Here is a 14,470-nt window from a genome sequence, read left to right as displayed (position 1 = left end):
GACTGTAGCTATTCAGGTTAAAAATGATCCAAATTCTTCTGAAGCAATATCGAAGCATGATGTACAAGAACCAATTGAGTCCGAGGCTCCAGAAATTTAAAGGTCAACTCGTGAGAAAAGACCACCGACTTGGCACTCGGAGTATGTTACAGAGAATAATTTTGCAAACTGTCTTCTAACAGAGGATGGAGAGCCATTAACTTTTTATGAAACTATAAATAGCACAGAAGCATTTTTTGATGGCAGTAATGTAGGAAGAAATTGAAGCTCTTCATAAGAATAAGACTTGGGTACTTGTGTCCCTACCACAATGAATAAAGACTATTGGAAATAAATGAGTTTCTAAGATCAAGTGCAATAGCGACAATCAAGTGGAGGGACATCGTGCTAGACTGGTGGTAAAAGGATATGCTCACGAAGAAGTATTGACTTTAATGAGATATTTTCTTCTGTAGTTCGACTTACAACAGTCTAATATTTGATTTACATCTAGAGTAGCTAGATGTGAAAATAACATTTCTTGATGGAGATCTTAAAGAAAAAGTTTATATGCTCCAACCAAAACGTTTTGAAGAAAAAAAAGAGAACTTGGTTTACAGGTTAAACAAATCTTTGTACTGTTTAAAATGATCGTCAATATGTTGGTACAAGAGATTTGATTCATTCATCATGAGCCTTGAATACAACAGACTTTATTCAGACCCTTGTGCATATTTTAAGAGGTTTAGTGAAAATAATTTTGTTATCTTATTGTTGTATGTTGACGACATGTTGGTTGCAGGCCCCAACAAAGATCATATCAAAGAATTGTTGGCACAATTGGCTAGAGAATTTAAAATGAAGGATTTAGGATTTGCAAATAAGATTCTAGTGATACAAATTCACTGATACATAATTAACAGAAAGATTTAGCTTTTTTAGAAGAATTATTTGAAAAAAATCTTATTACACTTCAATATGTAAGATTGTTAGTCAAATTTCTGCACCACTTCCTATTAGTTTTAAGTTATTCTCCAGTATGAGTCCTAGCAGTGAAGAAGAGAGGATGAAGATGTTCTGGGTACTATATGCATCAGCAGGGGAAGTTTAATGTTCGCTATGATTTATACAAGACCAGACATTGCACAAGCAGTAGGGGTAGTCAGTTGATATATGGCGAATCATGTAAAGAGTATTGGAATGCTATAAAGAAGATTCTAATATATATTAAGGGGATCTCAGATGTTGTATTATGTTATGGGGGATTAGATTTTAGTGTCAGTGAATATGTTAATTCTGATTTTGCAGGTGATCGTGACCACAACCTATGTGTTTGTACTTGCTGGCGGAGCTGTAAGTTGGGTTTCAAACTACAGTCGGTAGTGGGTACATCAACAACAGAAGCAGAATAGGTAGTAGTGACACAAGCTAGTAAAGAGGCAGTATGGTTAAAAATGGTATTAGAGGAACTCGGGCGTGAACAAAAGAAGATTTTTCTATTTTATGACAGTCAGATGTTTTGCATTTAGCAAGAAATTTACGTTTTTATTCAAAAAGAAAACACATTCGAGTTCAATACCACTTTATTCATGAGAAGTGGAAAAAAGAATAATGAATATGCAAAAAATTTACATCAAATACAACCTAGCAGATTTTTTGACGAAGACAGTCAATATTGACAAATTTGTTTGGTGTCGATTTTCTTGTGGTCTGATGGAAACATGAGCAACATGAAGATGACAAGATAGAAAGAAATAAGGTGAAGATATAATTGATACTCAATCACATCTTCAAGTGGAAAATAGTAAAAAAGAGACATCCATCTTTGGGCAAAAGACAGCCACCACTATCAATTAGTGTGTAAGGCACTGAATTTGGTTTTAGGCACCAATGTTGAAAAACGAAAAAATAATAAAAAAAGGAAAAAGGTGATCAGAGCTGTCTATAAATAGGGTTAGAGTTGATCAGAATTTTGCAACAATAAAAACCAATCCAATCTCCAAACTTCAAAGTGAGAGAAAAATAGAGAGTTTCTCCTTGTATAAGAGAGATTGTAACTCTAAAATTTTCCTCATAGTGGATTATTCTACTCTTATCCGTGGTTTTTACCTCAAATTTATTTATGGGATTTTTTACGTAAAAATCTGTGTGTCCAATTTTATTATTTTCGCACTAATATTAACTGCGACTCTGCTTTATCAGGCCCGAATTTTTTCAACACTCAGTACCATGGCAAACAATTTATCTCTTTCCTACACATGTTTCCTTATGCATGGGCTTCAATTTAGAGACATTTCAAACATCTAAAACATATTTTATCTAAATAGCCACTTCTAACTGTGTGATAAATTCATTTTCTTTACAATGGATAATTGCTTTATGATTTCCCTCTAGACGTGCTCCCACGAAGATTATTGTTTTTGTATAAATTGTAGGAATGTGCTTATGTGTAAGGATGTTTCCAGTATTCTGACCATATCATATTCTCAGATATCTAATATTCTGGCTTTTTATCTCATCCCATATTTCGTTTGTGTTCCAAAATGATGGGCTTTTTTGTGTGCAATAATGTTTTTCATTTTGATGTGTTAGGTTGTCTTTGGAGAGGATGAATTGGCATACCAAATTGGTGATACGCTCGAAATCATTTCAGGACGCCGACTTTGTGCTACTCCACATTGTGTGAGGGTATGTCTCATAATTTCTCCACATTTACCTGAGAACTCTAAAAGAAGTTAATGCACTTTGCAAGATTCAAGAAACCTCCTCTGGGTTTGTTAGCAAAATGTCTCTCTCCATTTTCATCCTTCTGTTGTACCATTTCCTTTTTTTCATCGTTTTTCTTTTGATCATTGTCATCTGATTCCCTTGTCCTGCTCTAAGATCAATCTTTCTCGTTAGTAAATTCTGATTGCAATATATTTTGTAAGCTACTGCTATTATCTTAGCCTGCTGTTCCTCTGATTCATTAAGTCGGAAATAATGTTTTCATACAAGAATTATAGCTGCAAGGAGTATAATTTTAGGAATTTGCTCAGTTACTTATAGTGTTCATACAAGAATTTGATAAAGTCATTTTTTAGTTTCTATGTGATTGTCATGTGTTTGTAAGTATGGTACTCGATCTGTTGCATATTGGAGTAGTAACATGACTTCTTTTAGTTTCTTTTTTGGGATTTCTTCACAAGCAGTTGTTTTTTCGAGGACATGCTGTAGCTTAGACTTGAATCTGTCTCATGATGGAATCCCAGGTTTTACTACTAAGCCAGACCCCAAGGGTGTTGGAACAATCAACGGCAAAGTAAATAGAAGTATAATATGTATGAATAGAGATTAATTCTTGTTAATTCTCAGTTACTGTAGCTACAGTGCACGGCTCCTTTTTCCTCTTTTTCCCCCCTTAGGTACAAGAATGCATGAATGCCTATTTGAAGGGTTTACAAAGTGTTTCATAATAAAACTCTAGTTTAACTATAATTCCTAGAGCTAACTAACGCAAATCGTTTTTGAATTAGGATTAAGTTCAACATCCCTCGTTAATCCTAATTCTATAAGGTCTTCATTCGGTCTTCATTCTCATCATGTGCTTCAACTTGACAAATGCTTCAAACTTCAAAGCTTTCGTGAGGATGTCCGCAACTTGATCTTCAGACTTGCGATTAATCAACACGATCTCGTTCTTCTCAATATTGTCTCGTAAAGAGTGGTAACGAGTATGAATATGTTTGCTCCTTCCATGAGTGACTAGATTCTTCACCAAATCAATTGCGGACTTCTTGTCAACATAAATCTTTGTAGGACCTTCAACTTGAATATGAATCTGACTTAACACATTACACAACCAAATTGCTTGACAAGCACTCGACGCAGCTGCTACATACTCCGCTTCACAAGTTGAGAGTGCAACAATAGACTACTTTGACGACCATGAAAATGCAGTGGTGTCAAAATTGAAGAAATAGCCAGAAGTACTTTTACAATCATCATGATCTTCACTCCAATCACTATCAGAATAGCCTACAACATCACACTTGTTAGATGAAGAATAAAACAAATCATGATCATAAGTCTCCTTTAGATACTGCATAATTCTCTTTGCAACTTGTAAATGAGATTGACAAGGGACCTCCAAATATCTACTTATTAAACTAACTTCATAGGCTATATCTGGTCTTATTCATGTGAGATATTTTAAACTCCCAACAATTTGCTTGAAATAGGTAGGATCAACTTGTGCACCATCACCTTCTCGAGATAATTTAGTACCAACCTCCAAAGAAATTCTAAGAGGATTGTAATCAAACATCTGAAATCTCTTCAACAACTCTGCACAATACCTCATTTGACATATGAAAATCCCATCATCTCCTTAAACTATCTCAATGCCGAGAAAATAAGTTATCAAGCCAAGATCTATCATCTCAAATTCATGTATCATCGACTTTTTAAAATCTTGAATATACTAATATTATTGTCCGTAAAAATTAAGTCATCAATATAAATGCATAATAGTAATATATTACCAGAGTTGTTTATCTTTACATATAAGGCATGCTCGGAGGGACACTTCTGAAATTCACTTTCTTGAAAAAAAGAATTAATTCTTTTGTTCCATGCTCGCGGCGTCTGCTTTAGCCTGTACAAGGTTTTCTTTAACTTGTATACTTTATGTTCGTACCCTTTCTTCCCAAATCGAGGTGCTGCTTCATGAAAACTTCTTTAAGTGACCCATTAAGAAAAGCTGACTTCACGTCTATCTGATGAATATTCCAATGCTTCTGTGCAGCCGCAATTATTAGTCCAACAGTTTCAATTCTAGCAACAGGGAAAATACCTTTTGGTAATCATAACCAAGCCTTTGCTCATAGCCTTTCGCCACTAATCTTGCTTTATGCCGCTCAATCTCGCCGTTCGCTTTAATCTTTGTTTTGAAAACCCACTTCACATCGATTGCTTTATGTCCTTACGGGATATTGATAAGCTCCTACATGTCATTCTTCTCAATCGTCTTTATCTCTTCTTTCATTGCATTTATCCACTTAGGATCTTGAGTAGCCTCTTCAAACATAACTAGCTCACAATCTGTAAACATTAAGTGCACTATATCTCCATCTGCATCAACATAATCATTTGGAGTTATTTCATAGTCTTTCAAAAGAACTGATGGTTGGCGATTTCTTCTTGGTCTTTCAATTTCTAATGGAACTTACGGGGTTAGAGCTTCAGGAACATTGGCCGGTGATGCTTCTTCAGTTGCAACAGGAACACCGTCGTTAAGAATATCAAGGGGAGTATGTCGTGAATCATTTTGCGCTTCTAGATCCCAATTCCAAGCTTCTTCTTCAGCAAACATAACATCTCTGCTTACAATCACATTCTTTATAGTAGGATTGTAGAGTTTGTAGCCCCTGGACTTGTAGCTAATAAAAACTATCTTCTCGTTTCTGTCATCAAGTTTCTTTCTTCTTTCTGCTGGAATATGAGCATAAGCAATAGGGCCACACACTTTGAGATGTCTTACACTTGGCTTATAACCAGTCCACGCCTCTTCAGGAGTAAGATTATCAACGCGCTTTGTTGGTGACCTGTTGAACAAGTATATAGTGCACGAGACAGCTTCACCCTAAAAATAATTAGGCATACTTTTGGCCGTTAGCATGTTTCTTGTCATGTCAAGTATCATCCAATTTTTCCGTTCAGCGACGCCGTTATGTTGAGGTGTGTAGGAAAAAGTGACATCACGTTTTATTCCTTCTTCTGCACAATACTTATCGAATTCATTAGAAGTATATTCACCTCCTCCATCTTTTCGTAGCACATTAATAAAGTAATTACTTTCCTTCTCAACTATGACTTTAAAGCTCTTAAAATAATCAAGGACTTTAGATTTTTGCTGTAAAAAGTAGATCCACATTTTTCTTGTGAAATCATCAATAAAAATAAGAAAGTATCGATTATTGTCATTGGATATAGTGTTCATAGGACCGCACACATCTGAATGAATGAGCTCAAGAGGCTTCTTTGCACACCAAGTATTTTTAATACCAAAGGATGATCTATGTTGTTTTTCAAGAATATAACATTCACACAACTTTTCGGGATGATCTATAACGGGCAAACCTCTCACCAAATTTCTTTGAACAAGCAATTTCAGACTGCGAAAATTCAGATGTCCAAACTAAAGATGCTATAACCAAGACTTATCTTTCATAATAGCATTGAAGCAATAATAAACATCATTCTGGATGCCAACTCAAAACATACGATTATTTATCATAGGGGCTTTAAGGATAAATACACCTCTTGTATCAAAGATCAGGACTTGATTACCAGAGAAACGCAGATCATACCCCTTTTTAAGAAGTTGGCCCATACTGAGTAAAATGTTCTTTATATTCGACACAGAATACATCGAAAATAAACTTGTGGTCTTCGTTCTTTAGCTTGATGAGAACTGGCCATTTTCTCATCACTGGAATAGTATTGTCATTGATAAACTTGACTCTAGACCGCATCGACTCATCTAGGTTCACGAACAATGCCTTTCCGCACATGTGATTAGAACACCCAGTGTCAAGAAACCATGTGTTGTAGTTTGATTCTTCACCGGCTGTCGTGACCATCAATAAAGTGTGGTTGTCTTCATCACCTCTTTCTTGTGCAAATCGTACTTCTTCTTCGGATTGGGAATTATCTTGATACTTACACTCCTTTGCATAGTGGCCATATCTGTGGCATATGTAACATCACTATTTGATTTATTAAAATTTCCTCTACCACGTCCAAAGCCTCGACCTAGACCTCGATAATTTGAATTTGATTGATAATTACTTTTCTGATTGTCGTCATCTCTTTGATTGTTGTTATAACTGCCAAGTCATTGACTATTGTAGTATTCACGTCCTCGGTTATTGCAGTTCTCGTACTCTCGTCCTCTGCCATGGGAATTTCCTCCTTGCTGGTATCTTTCGTACTGCGCTCCTTTGTTATTTTTTATAAAAACTTGACTTTGAAAAGCTTTCTCAAGGGGCTTTTTGGTTGACCTCTCGTTCATGTGTTGCTCGTGAATTTGCAAGGTACCCATCAACTCATCAACTGTCATCTTGGACAAATCCTTCGATTCTTCGATTGCCATCATGATATGATCAAATTTTGTTGTAAGAGATCGCAATATCATCTCTATAATTGCTAAATCTGTAATCTTCTCCCTATTTATTTTTATTTAATTTGTCAAAGCAAGTACTCCGAGTCACATAATCTGCAACACTTTCAGAGGATTCCTCTCCGAAAAATTTTAAATTAACGTCTCAACGTTTGAATCCTAACTTTTTTACCTTTTCAACTCCATGGTACGATGTCCCCAAAGTATCCCATGCTTGCTTTGCTGTAGTTGCTTCGTCGATCTTCTCAAAAACTGAATCATTCACTCCTTGATGGATGTAGAATAACGCTTTTCGATCCTTCTTGATCTCATGGTGGGCTTTCTTCTTGGCTTCACTTGCGTTATCTGCGAGATCGGCAATTCCGTTCTCTATGATACCCAATATATCTTGATATTCAAACAATACCTTCATCTGCACTCTCCACCGGTGATAATAATTCTCATCCAATATAGGAATAGAAGGCGACGTCGTCCCGTTTAGGTTGTTTATGGCTCTGATACCACTATTGGAGCAATCAACCGCAAAGCAAATAGAAGTATAATATGTATGAGTAGAGATTTAGTGGGAAAAACAAATAAAAAAAAACTCTTCTAAACTCTTGGTTACTGTAGCTACAGTACTTAGCCACTTTCTCTTTTTTTTCTTCTTAGGTACAAGGATGCATGAATGCCTATTTAAAGACTTTACAAAATATACCATAATAGAATTCTAGTATGAATATAATTTCTAGAGATAACTAGCTCAAATCCTTTTAGAATTAGGATTAACTTCAACAAAAGGCAAGCTAAACAGTTTAGAAGAGAAGAAAATTGAGAACCTTGGATTATAGTATGTCAACACCAATTTTTTGATTGTATAATGAACGGAGCAGCAACGACATTAATGGACTTATATCTACTGATAAACTGAGTTCTGTTATTAAATGTTTTGTCTGTGATTATAAACTAAAGTATTTCCCTCCGTCCTTCCCTTCCTAGGTAACGGAGGGCTTTGTCCACCAACAACTTTATCCCTTGATTCTACTTTGAGATTCCTATTGGTGTGTGGTACACATACAACACAAGTCTCAAATCAAATCCAATAATGGATAAAACAATTGGTGAACAAAGCACTCAATCCACTAAGTTTATTCCAACTATACACAACACACATTTAGAGTAAAGCTAGAATAAACTAAACTAGATAGAAACTTTCGTCCACCAACTTTTTTATCCGTTGATTTTGCTTTGAGATTCGTGCTTTATAATTGGGACATACATTGTTCAATGAAATAGATCATAGCTATATTAATGGAAGACACGTCTCTTAGACATTGCTTCCTTTTTCTTTCCATAGCTTATTATGCTTATTGCTTCTTGTGCCTTGTGATTTTCCTGCTAGGCACCTAGCTTGGAGGAGGCAGCAGGTGTGGCACGTGCAAGTTTCGCAATGTTTATGCAACCGGACTGGTAATTACAGAAAGTTAATGATTTATATGGTTCAAGTTAGCAGTATAATTATTTTTTCTTGTACACTTCACCGGCTTATTGGGATATTTGATAGTATTTGCCTCTAGGGGTTTTTTGGTTCATACAACTGTAGCAATTGCAACTGCAGTTGTCATTTTGGGTTTGTTGCAGTTTTTTGTTTCATTACTACCAATAAATGTGTTTGCAGTTACCCTCCAGTTGGACACAGTTTGGGCGTAATATAAGTGTAACATGTTCGGGTTGTAATGGAGTTTAATTTACAACTCCGATTCTATGGTAATTAAGAGAGTCTAATTACCCAAAACGGCACCATCCATTCAAATTTCAAGGGATAAGATAAAGCCATGTAGGATTTCCATGCAATAGTGTTTTCAAGGAAATAGTGGTTTTCAAGATGATAAAAAAGGGTGTGTGTATGTGTGTAAAAGAGAGAGAGAGAGAGAGAGAGAGAGAGAGAGAGAGAGAGAGATCATACGCTTGGTACTAGGCATAAACTTGGTGCTTAGTAGCGATGTGTCTCATTCTCATCCACTAATTCAAATGGTCCCCATTTGAAAATAACCACTCACTAATTATCCAACTCATGTGCACCTATGTGAATGTGGTCCCCTTTAAATAAGTGGATGATAATGAGCCACCTCATTACCAAACACTAAGTTTGACGTAGTACCAAGCATACACATATTCCGCTTATATATATATACATATATATTATATATATATTATATATATATATAATATATGGAGAGGTCTAATAAAAACCTCCTTAGCCTAAACACACAACCAATTATCATCCATTAGTGATGGATCTAGTGAATCCAATGGCTAGGAGTCAGTTCAAACAGTCAACAGAACATGCGATTAATTAACACGATTAATTATATAACATTAATTACCTCAACGAACACAAATCTGAATCACTGTAGTGAAAAACGTGTTCGTTGAGCGTAATGAATCTGGATTCACTGCAGTGAATCTGGATTCACTGCAATGAAAAATATGTTCGTTGAGGTAATGAATCTGGATTCACTGTAGTGAATCTGGATTCACTGCAGTGAAGGACGTCGTTGTTGACGGTAACGAATCTGGGTTCACTGTAGTGAATCTGGATTCACTCTGGCGTTGATGTAATTAATGCATGTGTTTAATGAGGTAATTAATGCATGTGTCTGTTGACTGTTTGACTGAATCTGGCCATGGAATGAAGGAGGTTTTAGTTTTTAGGCTAATGAGGTTTTTATTAGAACTCTCCATTATATATATATATACTATATATATATATATATATATATATATATATATACATATATATATATATATATATACACATGAGAAAATGGAGGAACTTGATACCAAGCACAAACTTTGTGTTTAGTAGTAAAATGGCTCATTCAATAGTTCCCACTTGAAAATAATAACTTTTTAATTATCCAACTCATGTGAATATGGTCTTTATACTTGAATCAGTGGATAGGAATGAGCGACCTCCCTACAAGCACCAAAAATTCAGGCTTGGTACTAAGTTTCTCAAACCCTCTCTTTGCCTCTACCTACACACACACCCCTTAAATCCCTGGATATTTACAAAAATACCCCTCAAATAATCAGTTTAGTGAAAACTTACCCTCAAAGCAATTAATCATCAACTTTGATAAGCCAATTTATAATCGCAGTGTAAAAATCATCAACAAAATAATCGAAATTTTAGCACCAGGCTGATGATTTGTTGATTTTAGGTGGTATTTTTTTCACAAAGTTGATGATTTGGGGGTAGTTTTGTAAATAATAAGACTTGGGGGTATTTTTGCAAATACCTATGATTTAAGGGGTATATATGGAGATAACCCTAATGAAAATCGTGGCTTTATTTGGATTGGACCATGAGGGTCAGGGTAATTGGATACTTTCCAATTCACCCTAATTGGAGAGAATCTGGATTTGAACATCTTTATAATTACAGTTGCAAGGAACCAAACAACAGCTACATGTCATTGAAACATATGATATAAGTCACGCTTCGAATAGAACCGTCTCAATTCAATTATTTTGACAGGGATGAAGATCTTAAGCTTGGGGACATGAGCAATCCTGATATAAAGGTTCTACCAGAATCCTCTTTATTGTACTATTATAACTAAAGAAAACACCCATGATAAATCCTCATCATTTCCTTAATTATACAGATACTAATATCCCATATTCTGCTGCTACAGATGACCCTGCCCAATGAAAATGTCACCTTTGGCGAGTACTCTGAGGCAATTATCTGCAAGTCTATAACATAAGGCTTTATCCGTACATCACTTGTCGTGCATAAATAAACTTGTAATAATTTGTTGAAGTTTGATTGTGTTTTATTACAGAGTCGAGAATTTGTTTAGTCACACGGTACGGCGGCTTGAAATGTCTTCCTATATTTTGCGACATACCCAATTAAATAAGTTTGTACGTACTCGGTGATGATACATGCAGATTCTCACGGCGAAGGACGTCATTGTACTTGCATGATTGCTTGCAGATTCTGGCTCCAGCCAAGGTGAGCAAAACAATAGTTTCAAGTTCTAAAATGCTTGAAGTGGTGACATGCGACTTGGTTCAGAAGATAAAAGCGTATCAGACACCAGGTTTTCATGAATTATTTGCTTAAAGTGGTGACATGCAACTTGGTTCAGATGATAAAAGCATATCAGACACCAGGTTTTCATGAATTTATTTGCGGGATGAGGGAGGACTTGATTGACTTGGTTGACTGCAGACCGTCACGGTCGCAGTTAAAATTTTTTTTGATTTCTTGGAGAAGAAGATGGTTAGAATATTGGGAGAACTTGGAGAATTTGAAAGCGCGTTTTGGGTCTTTGAGGGGAAGAAAAAGAGAGCAGAAACTACTGATGGACTTTAATTTTTGAAGGGTCATTGTGCTTGCTATTAGTCTCTCAAATCTTCAATAATTTAATTTCTGAATGCTGAATGTCGCTTTTAATAGGGGGAAAAAATCTTCAATAATTTCAAATTAGTCCCTCTAATCTTTGAAATTGCCTATTAGCCTCTCAAGTCCGATGGGGTCTTGCACATTGGTCCCTCTGGGGAAGTTTCTGTTTTACCCTTCAATAAGTTAAGGGACTCATTTCTTAACGCGTTTAAATCTATTATCCGGTTAAAAGAACCCTAATGCATCAAGATCATCTCCTCTAGCTGTTGGAGAAGTCATCTTAACTTATTTTTAGCTGCCCAAGTGTCATAACTCTAAAATCTATATAATTCTCTAATTGAGGGGTAATTTGGTAATTGAGGATGTTTGGTTAAAATTTAACCCAGTGGTAGTTTGCAATTTTAAGTGAAAAACTTATGGACGAGCAAGTTTGCAAGACTCCTAGGATTTTAGGGACAAATATGCAACTTCAAAGATGTGAAGGACTATATCTAAAATCCCAAATATTTAAAAGATTATTAGTTGTTATTCCTTTTTTTTCGATAACTTCATATCAGCCCCTCAAAATTTTCAAAGTTGCTTGTAAGTCTCTCAAATCATAAGGGGCCTTGCAATTTGGTCCCTCAATTATTAAAGCACCCTTCAATTTATGTTTCCTGAAGACCACTTTATGCTTCAAAAAGCATTAGCTCAGGAGTATTTGGTCATTCAGGTGATAGATTGTAAGACCCAAGCCAATAATCTATCCGTCTAGTTTTCTCTATCTGAAAACAGTAGAAAATTTCAAACTTTTATGTTTAAGAAGCAATTTAACTTATACATTTATTCTAAACATTTATTAAAAAAATTAAGAATCATTAAACTTGTGCTAGCGTTACTTCTACTAGTAAACCAAGTGTTTAGCACACCTAGGTTTTTCATTAGCTAACCATAATCACACCAAATTAAGGTACTTCATTACCTAACTCTATTCTCCGAAGATCAAGGTATAAATAAACAACGTCTCCAAAAATTTATCTCTCTCTATCGACGTACTACCTAAAATTCTAACAGAAGAGAGAAAAGAAAATGTTGTGTACTGTAGAGTATGCAATTTTGTAAATCTTATTGTTTTTTATACATTTGCTTCGTTGCGCTCGTCTATTTCTCTATTTGTTGACTTTTGGTTTTCATGATAATGTAGCTAAACTAATTAAGGATTAGATGGCTGAGGAGTTTTACGAAGGCAAGTTAGAAATCAACAGACTTAATTATGCTCATATTATTCTTCTTCCAAAAAAAATGAGGCTCTTACTGTCAATTATTATAGACCTATCAGCCTTCTGAATATGATTTACAAGATAATTACTAAAGTATTGACGAATAGACTGAATTCTAAGCTAGAATGGCTTATTGATCCAGTGCAATCTGGTTTCATTAAGAACAGATATTTGCTAATGGGGTGGCTGCAGCTCAAGAAATTATTGATGATTGCTTCCAGAATAATAAAAAAGGAGGAATTTTACTAAAATTGGATTTTGCAAAAGCCTATGATATGTTAGACTGGGAATTTATTTTGGACGTTTTGAAAGCTAAAAAGTTTGGAGAAAAATGGATTAATTGGGTGAAAATGTGTTTAAAAGGAGGCATGTCAGCTATAAATATCAATGGTAAACCTGGTAGTTTGATTATGTCTAAACGTGGTGTTCGTCAAGGAGACCCTTTATCTCCACTTCTCTTTGTGTTGGCGGCTGATTCTTTTACTAGAATGCTATCTTTAGCAATTGATTCTCATCTTATTGAGGGTTTAGGCCATGTTAGCATGAATCATAAAGTGATCTGTTTGCAATATGCAGATGATACTTTGATTTTTTGTAAAAATAAAAGAAAACAGTTAACAGTTTTGAAACTGATATTGTATTGCTTTGAATTGGCATCTGGTTTGAAAATAAATTTTAACAAGAGTGTTCTTATTACTCTTGAAGATAATGAATCTTTACAGCAGAATTTGGCTACTATGTTGAATTGTAAAAGTGTTCTTATTACTCTTGAAGATAATGAATCTTTACAGCAGAATTTGGCTACTATGTTGAATTGTAAAAATGGCAGTTTTCCTATCACTTATCTTGGAGTACCTTTAAGGCCAGGCAAATTAAAAAAAGATGAATGGCTTCCTTTGGTTGAAAAAATAGAGAGGAGATTAACATTATGGAAAGGTAAATCATTATCAAGAGGAGGTAGACTAGTTTTAGTTAACTCAGTCTTATCCTCTATGCCAATGTTTTGGTTATCTTTCTTTCTTTTTCCTTCATGGGTCATTGATAAAATTGATAAGTTGAGAAGAAGATTCTCAAGGATTGGGTCCTTGGATCATAAAGGATATACTAACTTGGTTAAATGGGAGGAGGTTTGTAGACCTAAATACTGTGGTGGCTTGGGAATCATAAATTTGAGGATCATGAATAGAGCTTTGTTAGGAAAATGGATCTGGAAATGGTTTGATGGAAGTCCTAGTCTTTGGAAACAAATTAGTTTTCATAAATATTTTGGAAAAAAGAGTTGGACAGAGTTTTTATACTCTAGGAGAGTTCTTTTATCACATTTTTGGAGGAATCTCTTTGTTAATATTGAAAGTTTTTTATGCAGCTCTCAAGTGGAGGTTGGAAAAGAAAATTACACTTTATTTTGGCTTGACAAGTGGGTAGGCTCATTTACTCTTGCAGCTCTTTTTCCATCTTTAAGTGGGTAGGCTCATTTACTCTTGCAGCTCTTTTTCCATCTTTATTTGCTATTTCATCCTTTCCTTTTGCTACTGTTAGTAGCATGAGGAAAAAAGAAAATAATATGTGGAGATGGGTTGTCAAATTTAAGAGACAGTTAACTGGGATTTTTGTTTCCCAGTTTTTTCTTTGATAAATTTGCTTAATTCCATTTCTATAGAGCAAAATGAA

The 14,470-nt window shown here is 35.1% G+C and overlaps 1 protein-coding gene across 3 annotated transcripts in view; it reads left to right on the top strand.

Annotated features, from left to right (window-relative positions):
• The window catches only part of LOC109830729, a 66,855-nt gene extending 55,283 nt beyond the window's left edge, over positions 1-11,572 (top strand). The window contains exons 11-14 of one of the 3 annotated variants that reach the window (XM_020398097.1): positions 2,572-2,667; positions 8,523-8,590; positions 10,665-10,710; positions 10,825-11,572. In XM_020398097.1, coding sequence (XP_020253686.1) covers positions 2,572-2,667; positions 8,523-8,590; positions 10,665-10,710; positions 10,825-10,896 — 282 coding nt within the window. In that variant the 3' untranslated portion in view covers positions 10,897-11,572. The remainder of the gene's footprint in view (positions 1-2,571; positions 2,668-8,522; positions 8,591-10,664; positions 10,711-10,824) is intronic. The other 2 variants (XM_020398095.1, XM_020398096.1) reach the window with 2 other exon arrangements.

This window comes from Asparagus officinalis, chromosome 2, assembly GCF_001876935.1.
Source record: "Asparagus officinalis chromosome 2, Aspof.V1, whole genome shotgun sequence".
Taxonomy (NCBI): Eukaryota; Viridiplantae; Streptophyta; class Magnoliopsida; order Asparagales; family Asparagaceae; genus Asparagus; species Asparagus officinalis.
This window is presented reverse-complemented; position numbering and strand designations above follow the sequence as displayed.